General features: G+C 40.8%; 1 protein-coding gene across 1 annotated transcript; it reads right to left on the bottom strand.

The window, feature by feature from the left end:
- Positions 1-2,318: 2,318 nt before the first annotated feature.
- On the bottom strand, positions 2,319-16,799 carry map3k14b (mitogen-activated protein kinase kinase kinase 14b). The gene is made up of 15 exons (XM_035908884.2): positions 16,695-16,799; positions 14,853-15,129; positions 13,524-13,599; positions 12,386-13,196; positions 11,366-11,500; positions 11,100-11,229; positions 10,888-11,016; positions 8,846-8,950; positions 8,265-8,428; positions 8,025-8,175; positions 5,090-5,656; positions 4,178-4,284; positions 3,697-3,817; positions 3,520-3,620; positions 2,319-3,218 (listed from the first exon to the last, which is right to left on the bottom strand). The coding sequence occupies exons 2-15, from the start codon at positions 15,121-15,123 to the stop codon at positions 3,054-3,056; spliced, it is 3,033 nt and encodes a 1,010-aa protein (XP_035764777.2). The 5' UTR covers positions 15,124-15,129; positions 16,695-16,799; the 3' UTR covers positions 2,319-3,053.
- Positions 16,800-18,038: the final 1,239 nt, after the last annotated feature.

The following is an 18,038-nucleotide window of genomic DNA, read 5'->3' as shown; positions in this document are numbered from 1 at the left end:
TATTTTGAAAAAAGTGGACACCACAGGCCAACAATTGCCATCTTATGATTAACAAGTCATGAGCCAAAGAGGAAACTTCATGATGATTTTCAGTATGACTTAAAATTAGCTGATTGTGCTCATAAGCACATAGCTCAACCAGCTAAGAGTTTACTGAGGGCACAGATCAAGGAAGGAAAAACTTCTGGAAGTGTGTTTGCATTCAAAGGAGTCGCCCCCTGCTGGTCATTAGAAAGAATGCATATTTAAGGCGCTTCCATGTCAACTAAACTGAAAGGTGCATATATCTTTTTACACTTTGTGGGCCCTACAGTAGCAGTACATTTTAAAAAAAAGTCTAATAATAAATTATTGAGCCTCTTTTATTCGTAGTTTAAGGGGTTTGTAACATAACTAAAAATTGGGACTTTGTAGTGACCTTTACATCAGTGAGTCAGTTTGAATTTTTCGCAAAAAGTTTAAAGATGGCTGTGCTTGTTCATGTGAACCTTGTCTGAATACCACTCTTCTGTTCACAGCATTAACAGTGAGATCATCAGCTAACCTTAGGGTAGAAAGTCTGTTAATTAGTAATGTCAACAAACAGTTAACACCACACAAGGACAAAAAACAAGCACTGGTCTGGGTTTAGATAGCACTTTTGCCATTGATGTAAATGAGAAGCAAGCCAAGGTTAGCCAGCTAGTTGCTATAGTCATAAAGAGTGTCGCATGTACAGTTACTTTGCATTTAATAACATGAATCTCTCTTCAGTGGGAACCTCTAGCTGAACTATTTCAAATACAAATAATACAAAAGTGTGTATTTCATGCCCAGACAGAAACATTTTGATATTTAATATTTATCAAATACAGTTTAGACTGTACAAAAACAATTTGTATAAGATCGATACCTATATTACAATTAATGAATGAACAGGATCAGGCTGTTTTCATACACCTTCCTCCTCACGTGTTTAACAGCATCTGTTTTTATAGGGCTGGGCCTCTTTATCAGTGCTGTAAATGTTTACAGTGTGCAGCAGGTCTAATCCTGGTCTTTCTCAAATGACACCAAGTCAGAAACCACTGGGAAAGGCAATAGCTGGAAATGAGCAGAAGACAGCAACTTTTGTACCTCTGAGTCATTTTTTATTAGAATATAAAATGTAAGTCACATTCAAGTACCAAGAGATTCCAGCCTTGTTGTATATTGTGGAAAACACACATCATTTTAAGGAGCTTCATGCCATTTAAACTCTAAATGAAACAGATGACATGACAAACTCTTTCTTCCACATCAGAAAGTAAACAGAGATACAGAGAACGGATTTTTTTTTTGTTCCTATGATCCATAAAAGGAAAAAAAAGCAGGAGAACGGAAAGAGGGAAACAATCTTAACACACAAAATAAAAAATACAGATGTCACAACCTATTACAGCCCTACCAACACCATTTCTTATTCAAGCACGTTTACAACCTTGGAGTGTAAACTACTTGTATCCTTACTTAAAACATATAGAAACAGTTTAACCTGAAAATCAGCATTTTAAGATTTTTTTATTTGTACACTCAAGTAGCACTTTATTAGGAACACCTGCTTGTGATAGTAGTTAGTTAGCCAATCACGTGGCACCAGTGCTGCAGAAACTGAAGCTTCATTTACAGTGCTGTGCTGAATGGTTGACCATAATGGGACCATAATGTTTGCTCTGCTAACACCAGTGGAAACAGAGATGATCCTGTCAGAGATCAACGTTTAGATGTGAACAACACTTTGCTGAAATGAAGGAAAGAGGTGAGCATGACAAAACGAACAGTTATTAAAACGAGGAAAACAACATATCTCCACATGTTAGCTGTTGCATTTGCATGTTGAGCAAGCTAGGTACAATAAATCCCTCTTACATTTTATTTTGCAGAAATTTTACTCCTGTGCTCATCAATATATTGTGTGCACGCTACAGACCTAACACAGGGGCTGAGGTCTGGATTCCTACAATGTGTTGTTGGATTTCTGGTAGGGAGCGGCTCAGGCTGGGCGTAGGTTATGACATTGGTTTAACACAGCAGTATAAGCTGTAACTAGTTGTAATAACATGCAACTAGTTATTAAGTACAAATTACAGTTTATTTTTGCAATTGATTCGGTTTGTTTGTGCATCTTTACCAGCTGTGGGACTTTGCACAACCTCAAAGTGGTCATCATTTCAGGTCTGGATCTGGACCATTGTTTGAAGGATTGGATATTTTGTGTTACAGCTACAAAAAGACATAAAAATATCACACTGAAAGAAAAAAAAGAGAAATTGTGTTGGGATTCCTTGAGGAAAAAAACAAAACAAAAAACGGATCCTGTTCATACTCAGTTCATATGTGGCATGGAGGGAATTTTCAGCCTTGGTGGATCTGCAGGAATATGGAGTCTCAGACGGCTGTTAAAAATGTGATTCACTGGATTTAAAAACATGTGATCTAATCTAAACACAGGATGGTGAGATTATCACATACAGCCCAGATAGCAGAAATGCAGCGAGGATCTATCGCCATGTAAATGGTAGGTCAAAATCAGCATGAGCCAACCTGCCCAGGCTGCTGGTGTCAGTGGGATAACATGGGGAATGTTTTCTTGGTCTCTTTCTGGCAGCATATTACCAACAATCACCAGTCACACTGGAAGGAGTCATCTTCTAATGGTTCCTTCATCTTAAATGTGGTTTTATAAATATGAGACTGAATTCAGACGACCTACGTCGACGTCCTAACCAGCAAGTCTGAATCCAGAAGAACAACTCTGGCAACACAGGAAGTAAACTGAGGCTGTTGGGTAGCAAAGAGAGGGCCTACCTGAACCCAGTGTGGTGTTCCTAATAAAGTGCTTGGTTGGTATTTTTGTTTTTCCTGTGTTTAAGCTTTTTTGCCCATTTTTCTGTCAAAATGGATTATATATATTGAGCTATGTGTAAATGCACTGAGAAAAGTTTTAAAGTGCTTAAAAGCTTTTCCCAATGGAAAAAACAAATCAAATTAGTGCAAAAGACCAAAACAACAACAGAGAAGAGAAAATATCCGTCTCATTCTCGCAGTTCGAGCTTGCCGTCTCGGACTCTCCACCTCCAGTGCTGGCATCTGTCAGGAGCAGGAACACAGCGAAGCCACAGACCCGACTCTCTGATCTCTCGTTCAAAGGACACCGTCTTCCTGTCCAGAGTCTCCAAAGTGAAGGCTTTCCCTGAGATCTGAGCGACAGGTGTAATTATTCATATGGATTCTGGCTGACTGGGTGTCAGATGTATTTGCAAAGGGTTAATGCTCAAGTGGTAATGATAATTTAGTATATTTGTTCTTTCCTTAGATAGTTAGATTTAAATCTAAACTTCCCCAATTTTGTTCTCTAACTGTACTTCGGGACATTTCCCTTTCTGTTCCGGAAATAAGAAAAGAGAAAAAAAGCAAACCAAAATACACTTTGAGGAAACAAAACAGAAACCTCGGTCTGATGGCTAAAAGGTTTCTGGACATCTTAAAACTCTCTCGTACCTGATCACTAATGCCTATGGCAACATGGCCCACTTTGATCCGCCTACGTTCGCGTATCCTCAAACACTTGCCCTCGGGGTCCTCTATCCAGACATCAATACCTGCAAATGTCAGAGCATTAGAAAAATTCTGCCAACAGCCGTCGATCAGCACAGAGGTGCATCCCTGCCGTCTTACCCTCAAAGCACTGTGAGGACGGCCGATTGGCTAAAGCTAACCACTCCAAGCACGCGTCAGTCTGACTGTTGCAGGAGGAAAAGATGCCAGAGCTGAGGTCATCAGACGAGTGATCGGAGTCCTAAAAATAAGAAAGAAGATTTTCTTTTGTGGAGGATTTTATTTTGTACATAAATTTAAACATGAAGCATGCACGCTCGTGTTTGTTATGTAAAAGATGGACGTAGCATAACAGTCTCAAAATTCAAGCCAGTGAAGAAGCGTCTCAAGCAAAGCAGGCTGCACTTTAGCTTGTGATTAAAAAACTGGTGCAGTATGAGCCACACGTCTCTCAGTTTGACCGTCAGACTCTCGTCATGTCTGGTTTCTAAACGCTAAGATGGCGAAGGCGAAAGCACTCGCTTCGAATTCCAAAAACAAGACTTTGCAAACCAGTAAGGGACGTCAAGGTTGGCTACGTCCCTCGTGCACGGGTACTCACCTTCTCTGAGGCATCTATCTGCGACGTGTCAGAGCAGCTGAAGCAGGATGGTGGTTCATCTCGAGGTTCAGGGGACGGGGTCTTGATTCTGGTACCTTTAGTCACATCTAGTAAAGGACAACATGTTAAAGGTTTCTGTTATTAGCGGACATTGATGAGGCTTTGACAACCTTGTCTGAAACAAGCCAAGTTAGTCCCTTTAAACCGACTTTGTTTGATTCGCTGTGCCCATAAACAAAACATTTGAAGATCATGTGGATGTCAGGATTTCAAGATGGCGCCAGTGTGTGTGGCTCGCCGTCTGGCTCTTCCTCTGTTGTGTTTGCTTATGTTGTTTTTTATTGCTAGAGTCAACTCTCTTTTAATGTACAATCGCCAAAAACTGTTGGACCTCCGACTGAAGCCTTTGGCATTGATTAGAGGGGTTGACTCAATTTGTTTTTACATGTTTCAATTAATTTTAGTTTTTTAGTTATTTATTTTATCTTATCTCATTTAAATTTTCTTTACTTATGCTATTAGCATGTACAGCACTTTGTGAACTCTGGTTTTATGTTAAAGTGCTTTATAAATAAAGCTGGTATGGTATGTGTGCCTGAAATGACCATATTAGGGATATCTTGTCTCTGTGACATCATGCAGAACCAAGAAGAAAAATGCATGAAAACAAGTGTTTATTGCAGTCTGAAGCTGGAATTTTTGGATTAGGTTTACATAAACGGACTTCTTTTTTTTCTGTTTAATACGAGCGTCCATCATTGTAACTGCAAATAAATGACAGAATAACAGAAAGAGGATAATATGTCCCATTTAAAAGAACAAAGAGCTCTGTAAGCTCATCTGAGCCACATGTATAATAATAATATGATTCGGGGCTTTAGTCATGCTCCGCTGAGTTGTTTTATGACTCACCATCTCTGAGGTATTCCAGCTCTGCTTCTGATCCCCATGAATTCTCTTCTATCTGGTGACTTTTTTGCAGTAAAGGGAAAAGGCCTCGGAGAGCACGAAGATACTCCGTGGACTCGGTAGAATCCCACTCTTCCTCCTCCTCTTCATCTCCTTCCTCTTCCCAATCCCCCTCATAGTCCTTCTCAGTTTTCAGCCACTTCTCCTGAATATATTCGTCCTCCGCCATGTATATATCTACCTCTGAATCAGACCCAGTCTTCCAGTCTTTGTCATTAGTGATGTAATCATCCTGCAGTGGTTTTGGCTCAGAGTCCCACTCCCCAGTTAAGCAAAATGTCTCCAACTCAGATTCTTTGTCTGAGTTTCCTTCTGACCAGTCGTTGCTGTCCTCGTCTACTGCTGCAGTTCTCCAGGGGCTCACCCAGTACATAGCAGGTGCTGAGCCAGTATGTGATGGTTTATTCTGAATCTGATGGGACAAAGAGCAGCGAGCGTCTTCATTCTGGTTCTGGACATGATACCGTTTTTCACAGGCGCTTTTCATGGAGCAAGAACTCAGACCTCCAACTGTGGAGAAAATAATTTGCAGTGTCACAATATGCTTAAAATACTTGGCATCTATAGACAGCTGAGTCCCTTCTTTGGCAAAAAGTGGATTTGGATACAGCTCCTATTTTATTTTCCTCAGGAGATATTATATAATCTGTTTTATTTGTTTTACCAAACCATCTTTATTTATAAAGCACTTTAACATAAAACCAGAGTTCACAAAGTGCTGTACATGCAAATAGCATAAGCAAAGTAAAAATAAAATAAAAATAAGATGAAATAAGATCAAATAAATAACTAAATAACTCAAATAAAATAAAACATCAAAAATTGAGTCAACCCCCTTAAACAGTGCCAAAGGCTTCAGCAAATAAATATGTTTCAAGAAGACTTTTAAACTCAGAAAGAGAAGAGGCCTGTGTAACGTGCAAGAGCAGATCATTCCACAACTTTGGAGCAGCTGCAGCAAAAGCACGGTCACCTTTAAATTTATACTTAGTTTTCGGTACCTTAAGGAGCTGCTGATTGGCGGACCTAAGGGAACGGGCAGGTGTATATGGTTGTAGTAGCTCTGAGAGGTCGGGGGGGCAGGCCTTTAAGAGATTTAAAAACTGTGGGATTATAATATTACTTTATGCCATGTTAGACCCCTAATTAAAGATTGAATTATTATGTAGTTTTAGTTTGCATTATTCTCCTGAATTAGAAGAAGGTGATAACTATTACATTTGTTAAACTGATTTGCATTACATTAGACTGCTGAGTGATTGTGAATGAATGATATTGTTTTATGATGCATTATACTGCTGAGTTATAAGAAATACTGTTCGCAGAAAGTCATCGCCTTATTTGTCTGATTAGAAGAGAACAGAGCATACTGCCCCATCTCAGCAGGAGCAGATAAACAGGGAGCCAAGGTCGTAGCTTGGGCGCTGTGTGAGAGAAAGAATGTGAATGTTTAGGCTTTTATGATTAGGTGGGGGCCACTAGAGGCTATAAGAGTTTGATCAATGCTCCACCATTTTGAGATCTGATGCTGTCTGCGTACAGTGTTCATCTCCCACAAGTGTACATTTCTTTCCACTGCTATGCCGATGACTCCCAGATTTATTTCCCACTTAAAAAGATAAATGGCTTCTCAGTAGACCTGCTGCTCAGATGCCCTGATGAAATAAGGGCCTGGATGGCTTTGAAGTTTTTACATTTTAATGAACAGAAAACAGAAGTGATGGTTTTTGGTGGCGCTTCTGAGGCCACTATTATAGATCTTGGTTCGCTGGCACAGTATGTTAAACCAGTCATCACTAATCTGGGAGTTAAAATAGAGGCAAATCTTAAACTTGAAAGCCAGGTCAGAGCTGTTGTAAGATCTAGCTTTTTTCATTTGAGGGAATTAGCCAAAATAAAGCCTATCTTATCAAAACAGCTTTTTGAGACAGTAATCCATGCCTTTGTTACTTCTAGGCTGGATTATTGTAACGCGCTTTATTTTAGGGTTAGTGATGCGTCCATTAGGCGTCTGCAGGTTGTCCCCTTAAGTCCGCCAATCAGCAGCTCCTGAAGGTACCGAAAACTAAGTATAAATTTAAAGGTGACCGTGCTTTTGCTGCAGCTGCTCCAAAGTTGTGGAATGATCTGCTCTTGCACGTTACACAGGCCTCTTCTCTTTCTGAATTTAAAAGTCTTCTTAAAACATATTTATTCGCTGAAGCCTTTGGCACTGTTCAAGGGGGTTGACTCAATTTGTTTTAACATGTTTCAATTTATTTTAGTTTTTTAGTTATTTATTTCATCTTATCTTATCTCATTTTAATTTTCTTTACTTATGCTATTAGCATGTACAGCACTTTGTGAACTCTGGTTTTATGTTAAAGTGCTTTATAAATAAAGATGGTATGGTATGGTACATTAAAATCATCAACCGGACCAGTGTTGTTATTGTGTTTTTTCTCTTGTATCCATCTCCAATATTTTGAATCCGTAACAAAACTAATGAGAGAATTTTAAAAACAATCCTAAAACGTACAGGTAGCCAGTGGAGTGAAATTAAAATGGGGGTAATGTGCTCAGACTTCTTTGTTCCAGTTAAAAGACGTGCTGCAGCATTTTGCACAACCTGCAGACACCTAATGCATCACTAACCCCACAATAAAGTGCGTTACAATAATCCAGCCTACATGTAACATGGATTACTGGATTACTGTCTCAAAAAGCTGTTTTGATAAGATGGGCTTTATTTTGGCTAATTTTATTTGTTTGGTGATTACATGCAGCTTTTCTCTAAAGGCTTTGAATGCTTGTATCGTGATTTAAACTCATTAAACTGCTCTCACAACTCTAATGTAATATAAACTGTACACACTTAAATGATTAGAAGATCATCGACCTGCTCTGAGGGCCTTGGTGGTTTTCTTCCTGAGCTCAGTCGCTGACGCTCTCCTTTCGGGGTCCTTCTGGAGTCCAGCCCTGAACACTTTAGCTGTGAAGTTGTTACACTTGGATGGCACCTCCCACAGAGGCGGAGGCTCATTGACAATCTAAAACAGATGAATACGCAAGTGTGGTTTTGTCCCATTCAGCCTGTAACTGTCTGATTTTCCACAAACAGCAAATAAGAGATTTTTACCTGGAGACACAGCGGATGGGAATAGTAACGTATCCATGGCTGGCATCCATTGAGCATGTGCAGTAGCATACAACAGCTGCTCCACACATCCGCCTTGGCGCAGAGTTGATCCCCTCGTGCCACCTCAGGGGCCATGTGGGTCTCTGTGCCGGGGAATGCAGCTCCTACATTCACAAACGTTAAATGAATTGAAAGTCTTAAAACTCAAAAAGCCACTCACAACGACGTAGAGGTCAGAATATGTCCAACGTTGTGGTTAATAATCAAATACTGGGAAGACTGTTGCAAATTTTTGAATGCTAACACGGTAGGCTAAGAGTATTGCATGCTATCTTTTAAAGATATGAATGTTTAAAGGTTGAAAGATGACGGTGAAAGGCAGATTTATTCACTGCAAACTCCTTATTGTGTATTTATGGGAGCCTAGGCAGTAGATCACTTCACAAGTAGATTTTAAAAAGACTGACAGTTTGCTGTGATATATATGTATGTGTTTTAATCTAATTTGGTGTTTGAACCAAAATGTTAGTCATCTGTAAACTGCAACATAGTTTATTTCAGACTTTTGAGGATCAACTTACCCCTGAAATTCTTGGTGCTCCAGCCACTGTCATCTAAAGTCTCTGAGAGACCAAAGTCACAGAGGAATGTGTCTCTGCAGTCTGCAGACAGCAGCACATTGTCAACTGGAATAAGATCAACACGCAGGATTCAGTGGGACAGCTTGTTTTCATTGGGTGCTCATTATGAAACAGCTGACTGAGAAGCAGGAGGCTGTCAGAGGCTGTAAGAGTGATGGGTGCATGGGGGGCTAAAGCCTGAACGGCCATCTCCAGGTAGAATGAGGTACCATCTACAAAAAAAGCACAGGAACTTTGTGCTATCTGATATGATGAGAGTGGGTAATTTGACGGATGTATGATGAGCGAAGCTTTTAGACATGAGCTCAGAGCACAATAGAGGGGCCTAATGTGAGCAAACCCCTCCTGCTCAATCGTATGAGCGGGGATTACCGAGGGTTTAGGGGCGAGGTGTCCCTTTAGGATTAGGAGATGTTAGCTGACGGCACAACCACCAGCTTGAGGCTTCGCTGAGCTCTTTTCTCTGTATGTTCTACTGACAGTGTTGGGGAGTAACGGAATACATGTACCGCCGTTACGTATTTAAAATACAAAATATGAGTAACTGTATTCCGTTACAGTTACCGTTTAAAAAGGTGGTATTTAGAATACAGTTACTTTGTTGAAATAAATGGATTACACGGCGGTACTTCCCTGTTTCATATCGTGGCGGGTCAGGCCTGTTTGGGTTTTGTTTGACAGCTACGTTCTGTTGTTCCAGGCAGCGTTACGGTTGCCATGGTTACAGGGTGACGCTCTCTCTCTGCGTGTTTCCTGGGTGAGAGAGGCCTTTTTGTTGTTGTTGTGCTAAGCTACAGAATGCTACAGGTATAGCTCTAAAGAATGTAGCATCATAGGCAGTGTAGTCCGTGCTGCAGGGAGAATGGACTGCCATACCCGTTATGTGTCTGTGAGCGAGGGAGGGAGAAAAAGGAAAAGTACGAGCTGTCATCGAGCAAAAACGGGAGCTGGAAGCATGTAAATATAATAATAACCACTGCAGCCAAGAAGAGAGCCTGACGAGCCCAGTTGTAAGTAAGCTATTAAGACTCGACTGTACACCGTGTTCGTGTTTTCCTCCAAAAACAATAAGTTCCGTTGGAGCAGCCTTTCAACGCCTCTCTCTGTCTCTGCTAGCAAAGTTGACCCAGACAACAAAGTAAAGCTAGTTTTCAGCTACGAACCCACCGTATTAGCCAGAGGTCCCTTTACTACGGTTCGGAGCCGCGGACCTTCAGTAACAGTAATAAATCACAGCAATAGTACATTCATGTAGTTGTAAACAGCATGATAATATATTAAGTAATCCAAAGTATTCAGAATACGTTACTCTCATTGAGTAACGTAACGGAATACGTTACAGAATACATTTTGGGGCATGTAATCTGTAATCTGTAATGGAATACATTTTAAAAGTAACCTTCCCAACACTGTCTACTGATTATATAAAATCTCTGCAAAGGTACTTTGGGGTCTCACAAAAAACTCGGGGTAGAGTCTAGCACGTCTTATCTCAGTAGAAAGATACTCCAAAACAAGTAAAAGTCTCCATTGCAAGTTAAAGTCAAAATGAGCCCAAATAATGTGTATAATGAACTAAAGATAAAAGTACTACCTATATACTTGTGTCCTTTATTTTTTAGCAACTTCTATAAATTAAGAAAAAGATTTTGCTATAAAAAGCACTGCCTAAAAATAAAGCATGACATCATTATTGTTTTTATCTACTCAGTGAATGATGCAAAGAGGCCAGACGCTTATAGCTCCTGCTTCTCAGTGTTTTCTTTTAATGATTATTTTTAAGAGTATTTGCTGATATTTTTTTACTTCCTTGAGTAAAATGCCTGAATACGTCCGCATTCACCTGCACATTTGATTTATCGTATATATAAAATGATTAGGACCACACTGGTCACTCTAAAATGTCCAGAGGGTTTGAATTCTCTTAATTTCTACATATTATCATTCAGATCTAAGTCATTATACAAAAAAAGAAGACATACCTTTGACATCCAAATGAACCACCCTTCTCTGGTGTAGGTGTTCTAGCGCCCCCAGTGTTTGATGAAGGTAATGCAGGGCCAGATCTTCAGGTAGGCAGTTCATCTCCTTTAGAAGCTGGGCTAAACAAGCTGATGGGGTTTGGGAGAGTATGATTACTCTCTCCGACTGCTCAGATGGTTTTTATGCAGTTTGTAGCGCGTAGTTAGGTTACCTGGCTTCAGGTCCATGAGGAGAACGACGTTAAGCCCCTCCCTCACAGCTCCAAAGAGCTCCACGACTCGAGGAGAGTTCAGAGCACTCCATGTGCTCACCTCCTCGCTGCTGAAATGACTCAGTGGAATCTGAGAAGAACGGTCAACAATGAGCTAAATAACAGAAATCAGTTTAAATAAAACCAGCATGTCAGCTCTCGGGAGTTTAAACCTCCCGGGTGGAGCACATCTGGATTGTAATGACTGACTCAGCGACTTGGCTTACCCTCTTGGCAGCACATTTGAAGCCGGTGCTTCTGTCACGAACGCAGAACACGTCACCATATGATCCATTCTGGATGTGATGAAGGACAAAGTATTCCTCTCCCTCTCTGTACTGACAACTGCTGGGCTGGAGATGCTTGATGAAACAAAGAGAGAAAAAAGGAAACGAGTTAAATCACAAATCCCCCATAAAAAACAACTTTTACAGCCAGTCTTCCTCATTTAAGCGCTGAAATCCCAGATGAGCCTTCGCTTCAGGCCAGTATTCAAATCTAGACCAAGTTACTGCTAACAGTTCTTCATCCTGGCGTTGTTCCCGCTGGTGCAGAGGCCGCTCTTCAGCAAAGGTTTCTCCATTTGGAGAACTGCTAACAGTAAGTTGCCTTATTTATTTTTATTTTTTTATTGATTGATTGATTGATTTCTTTTGGCTCATAACTTTTATTGTATTTTAAATGTGTCTTTAGCTTCTAAACATTCACATCAGTCACATGAAGTAAAAGTTTCCACCTTTATGTGGTGAAAAGTCTGCATTCAGAGTTTTAGATGTCACAGATTTTTACTAAATTATGAATTAAAAACATTGTTATTCATTATTGTTGGTTAAAGCGAAATTTTTACTTAAATTCGAGTCCTTGAGAAACGCTACGAGGTAACCTGATGTGCATCTCCTTAGAACAGTGGTTCTTAACCTGGGTTCAATCGAACCCTAGGGGTTCGGTGAGTTGGTCTCAGGGGTTCGGCAGAGCCTCCGCCATGACATGCACGGCTCATTTTGTGCACCAGTAAAAAAAATCATATTTTATTTTTCACTAAAGAGGGGTTCAGTGAATGCGCGTATGAAACTGGTGGGGTTCGGTACCTCCAACAAGGTTAAGAACCACTGCCTTAGAAGCTGAACCAAATGCTGCACTGATGCAGCAACTGTGATTGGCCCGTTCAGTACCTGAATACTACTGCTTCTGCTGTCTACTGTCCATAAACAAAAACAGTGTGGATGGACTGGATGTGGATGTCTTACGTCATGAAATATGAGTCCTTCGTTTGCAGGTTTCGATGTTTTCCAGCTGTTTAGGATCCGTTTGATGAAATCTCTGCAGAAAGCTGAAACAAGCAGCTTTGGTATGTGCGCCACTTTGCCCCTCAGCTCATCTAAAACTGCGTCACTCATGTCATCAAACCCAAAGGAACACTGGGATGTATTCTCAGTGCTGAGGCTGTGGGAATACTCTGAATTTCCCAGTGGGTTTTGCACACTTCCTCTAGAGTCAGAATTCCATTCTGCATTGGAGGAAGGGGTAAATCCAGACACATACATGAGGTCAAAGGTCGACATGATGCCTTGTGTGCCGACATCGACGTCGTAAGACGAGTCTGAGTCGCTTTCATGAGTGCGAACAGAGTCGGTATCCGAGCCCGAGCCTCCTCTGTGGTCGGTGCTGGATGTGTCTTCTGTATCTACGGATCTGCGTTGGTCCTCTGACGGCGACGCCTCCTCTGATCTCCTCGCGCAGTCGCAAACGTCTGCGCAGCTGCAGCTGTCACACACGCACGAGTCTCTGCAGGGGTCTGAGGCCGAGTCAGTAAACTGAGGAGGAGGAGGTATGATTTCAGCCGATGAAGTCGTCTCTCTGTCTGCTGATTTCAGCCAATCAATCTCCTGCACCCACAGACCCTGGATGATAGGAGGCTCCTCCCCTTCCTCCAGGCTCTGTGTGGTTCTGGTTTTCCGGCGCTGTTTTCTCTGGAGGTGGTAGCGCGGGAATTTGGTGGCTGTTTCAAAGTTCTCATCATCTGAGTCGCTCACAAAGGCGGCTTCCTTACCGAGAGTCCTGCAAATGAGAAGAAGTATGAAAATTTGGTTTCTCACACAGAACGCTTGATGCTTTCTTTAAAATCCAGCTGATCACAATGTTGTTTGGAGCACATGAGATATTTAAAGTGCAGGAAGAGGTCATTGTGTCATGCACACAGAAAAAGCACAGCTAAAACCTTGTTACCATCTATGAATACAAATATGTAGCTGGTCATGAGCACATAAAGAACCCTGAACCCTCACGTACAAGCTGAATGGAAGCCATATAATACCTGTATCCTATATTTTTGGCCATGGAGGGCATTTAAGCCTGTGCACAGGTAATGTGTGTTGTGTTCTTTACCTGTGCTTTTGGAGGAGGCGAGACTGAGAGTAGGGGCACTGAGTGTTGGTCGGGCTGAACTCCTGGAAGTCTTCTCCTGGGACAGAGAAACAGTAGGAGTTCGAGTTAGAGAAGTCTCGTTGTGGATTAAAGTTCTGGTCCATGTGCTACAACTGCATGCTTCCATTCAGAGGTGTAACAGTAAAAATGTTGTCTTCGGTTTTTCTGCATTCCTCTCTGGAAGCTTTTAGCTGCTATTATGTTATTTTGCACAACAGGAGCTAATGCACCATTTCTTTAATACACCTACTTGGTGGTGAACATTAGTGATCTTTGGTTGCATAAGCAGCTGTTTTGCAAACCTGAAAAGTGCTGATGTACAACTCAAAACAATTATAGATCATTGAAAACCTTTAAGCCTGTTTTAGTCGTTACTCTCTAAAAGCAAGATCAAAGCCCTTTGATTAAAAGAAGTTCAGTTCATTTTTATTTCAAACATTTCAAACATGTGCCTTCACAATCATTACAAAATATCATTCCATTATTTGTTTGAAAAGGAGTAGGCAGAAGTATTTACTTATTTGTCCCTACCCCCTCAAGTTTTACTTCAATTCATTTAATTTTTTTAGTCTTAAATTAAACAAACAACATATGAAACAAAAGTAAAGCAAAACAAAACATACATAAATCAAAATCAAGAAATTAGCAAGCCCCACCACAGTATAGTTTCTTTCATATGAAAAATACAGAATGTATATTTGCAGATACACAAGTTATGGAAAAACAAACAAACCAAAACAAAAAACCCAAAAAAAGAACCACAACACCATTACCAGCAACATTACCGTCCTGGGTTAACCCCGTTTTCTTCATTCTTATACTTATTTAAAATTAGGTTTTTATATTTTACTTTAACCTGGTTTATGTTTTTACTGTCTTTTATTTCTTCTGTTAGACTGTTCCATAATTTAACTCCTGCAATTGAGATAGTTCTTAAAGTTGTTCTAGCACTTTGTATTTTTAAATTCCAATTCCCTCTTAAGTTATACCCACCTTCTCTTTCTATGAACAATTTACAGATTTCTTTTGGAAGCAATTTATTTCTTACTTTATACATTATTTGCACTGTTTTAAGTACTCATCTTGTGCTGACATGAAGTTTTTTGGCCCCTCAGGGCTTGCATTAAGTCGTGTGCAGCCCCATGATAGACTGGAGACTTGTGCTGGATCTACATGTGCTTTCATTGTGTGTTTTTTAAACCAAAATAATAGAAGGATGCAAGTAGCTAAGACAAAAAGGAAAACAATGTAAAACAGTCCTGACTCAGATCTGATCTCAGTCTTACTTACGCTCAGCCTGCGCGACTATAGAAACACACGGATTCTCCTCGGAAACTTCACGCCCCTGTGTGACAACATGCTTGGCTGTGCCGCGCTGCATCACTCGACTCAGGTGGGGGCCGATGGCTTGGACCAGCGAGTCCTTCTCCTCCTCGCATCCCTGATCGTCGTCCACTTTGGTGAGAAACGAGATCTCGGATCCGTCAGCCACGATGACGAAGGGTGTGCTGGAGTTAAACATCCGAGGTATGGCCATGTCTCTGTCGCTGTCGGTCGGCATCTAGAACTGGAGGAGAGAAGGAGATGGAAAATATGTTTAAAAGAAGAGAAACCAAACCAGCAAGTTTCATACGGAGTATTTTGAAGTAAGTCAGACACTACTAAAAACCCTGGTGTGGATAACTTGGCCACACAGAATGGACCCTGTTCTTTTAGTACTTTAAAGGTGTGTGTAGAATAATGTTAAGAGACCGTGTGCGTGGATAAAGGATGGATACATTTGTTTTTTCTTGGCGATAAAATGTCTGAGAATAACCAAAGTTAGCAGGTTTCATCCTGAATATTTAAATATAATTTGGTCTCCAACCCTTGTAGTGAATGGGGAGATATTTTCTTGCTTGGCTGCTAATAAGTTAGAGTATAAGGAAGCTATATGCTTTAAAAAGACTTTATGATCAGTAGGCCTGTCTAAGAAAACTAATATGTGAGCTTTTTGAGCGGCAGCAGATGCAAATACTTATCCCTAAATCTGCTTTAATTTAATACAAGAACAAAATAATAGACTGAGTTTGCTTTTTCGTTATAACCGACTGTTTAGGGACAACACCTGCACAGGTAAGGAGTTTAACCACTTGGGGTCACTATAGATCAGATTTTTTAGGTGCTGCTCAGCTCATTTCTTTCCCTGGTGTGCAGATGGATCCATTCGTTTTTTTGTAAAACAAATGAATCATCATCTAAAGCCAGGAGTTCATAAAATGATCAGGAATACTGTATGGAAATATGTGATATTGGATATCTTTTCTGTTTTTATTTCAACAGTTGGAACCACTGAGAAATATGTATGAAGAAATATGTGTATATGTTTTATTTTTTCATTAATTATTTAAATATCTATCCTACATTTTTATGTTAAGCAGGAAAACTATTTCATTCTTATATCCTTAATTATACAACCCTAGTTTTGTCATATTTACACAAGATATGGCAGATATGATATGACAAATACCAGGTTGTAATATCAGCCAGTAATTGAGCCTAAAATAATCATTTATGCTTTACTTTTAGGTTCCTGCAACACAAGAAGCCTGATTAATTCAGCCGTAGTAGAAACCACTGATTTGTAGCTGACAAGCACTTTAATGTGGTGGCATTTGCCGTGGCGGGGTGTGAATGAAGGGACACCGGTTGTAAGCCCGGAAAGGTGAATATAAATAGCGCACAGAGGGGCGGTTGCGTGCCTTCCACTGAGGCTGTCCAGCTGTCAAAGTCTCTCTTGCTCAGGGCTCGCCATGTTGACAGCGAATACAGGGGGACCAAAACAGACACTCTTCCCACTCACAGAGGCCGCACTTGTCCTGGAAGTGCTCGCACAGAGCCTGCGTGAATGGATACCTGAAGAGCTTTACTTTGATAATATGGAGTTAACCAGGCTTTATCTACAGATGAGCTTCATCTAAGAGCCAATCAGACTTTCAGGACATGCAAGATCGACATGTTAGACTCTGGAAATGCTGCAAGTTTCACTAAACTTTCCATCAGCCTCGAACGTCCTTCTGTGACCTGACAGTGAGGACACCTCCAGCTCAGCAAAGTCTGACTCAAACATCCAGTCACAGCAGAGCACATTACCTTAGCTCAGTCAGCTGGTCTCGGGTTCAGCTGAAATCCTGCAGAAGAGATCGAGGTTTCCTCTCGTGACTCCTTCTGTCTTCTGCCGTCTGTCCGTTCTGTGTTATTATGTGTTTGTTAGTTTCCAAGTGTAACTTACCGGCTTTCTGCCCCCACAGGCCCTGCTGATTGGCTGACCATGTGTGTGAGTTACGAGCTCTTGCACCTCTGTCACCCGGGCCCACCCACTCGCCCACACCAGCCTCAAACACACTTCATGGATTCCGTAAGTGTCCTCGATGGCACTTGGGTCTTTAAACCCACTCCAAGTGTCAGTTTAAAGCCAAATCCCCACTGTTCAGCTCTAAGCGTCAGTATGACGGCTCTTATTTTCAATAAAGAAGATGTAGAGCAAGAGAAGCATTGTTTTCCAGCAATAGAAACATGTCTCCTGTGCTTAAGAAGTTGTGAGGGCTCAAAAATGCTGGAAAAATCAAAATAAAACACCAAATTTCAGCCCACCCATATGTGGGGCCTATGACTGCTTTCATTAAGGGGTGGATCGGGTGATTTCAGGCGACCTCATTGATATGCTGCTGTGGGTTTCCCATGATGCACTGAGACCTGAGACCACATAGAAACCTGCCCCTCCCCTCGCCTGATTCTGCTGAAAGTCTCTTCCTGTTAAATGAGAGTTCTTCCTCTCCACCATTACCAAGTCGTGCTCGCAGGGGATCGTCTGTTTGTTGGACATTTCACTCATATATCTCAGGGTCGTTACCTTGCACTATAAAGTACTCCGAGGTGTCTGTTGTGGTGAATTGGAGCTGTACAAATACAATAAAATTAAAATCTTTTGTGTATTGTGGTGAAGAAAACCATGCAGCTTAATCAGCAGTTTCATAATAAAGGTACTGATGATGATTTAATAATTAAATAGAGATGTCGTGTAAATAATGCACATATTAAGATGCTGTGAAGAATTGTGTAATTATTGTTTTGTACAGTTATGCATACGAACTCTCCTCCCACCTGTATACACAACCTTGGAGTCAATTTGCTGAAAAGGTGAAAAAGAAATCATACTTTGTATAAACGTAAGGATCAAATTGAGGCTCCTCTTGTTATTTGGTGACAGACAAAATCAAATTGTTGATAAATTGAACCCTATTGTTGATATGATGTCGTTACATATACACACACACTGATATCTGTTTGTGTATAGAGTTAAAGAATGATTGCATAACATATTTGAAGTGACACTTGTAAAAAAAGCTCAGTTTCTTCTGTCTCTTGACAACTGGACGGTGCATTCCTGTGTGAATTAGTAAAATACCATAGGAGGGAGTGCGCTGTGTGTGTGAT

This window comes from Neolamprologus brichardi, chromosome 8 (genome assembly GCF_056152115.1).
Source record: "Neolamprologus brichardi isolate AB-2024 chromosome 8, ASM5615211v1, whole genome shotgun sequence".
Taxonomy (NCBI): domain Eukaryota; kingdom Metazoa; phylum Chordata; class Actinopteri; order Cichliformes; family Cichlidae; genus Neolamprologus; species Neolamprologus brichardi.
Note: the sequence above shows the minus strand (reverse complement) of the source record. Positions and strands in the feature narration are given on the sequence as shown.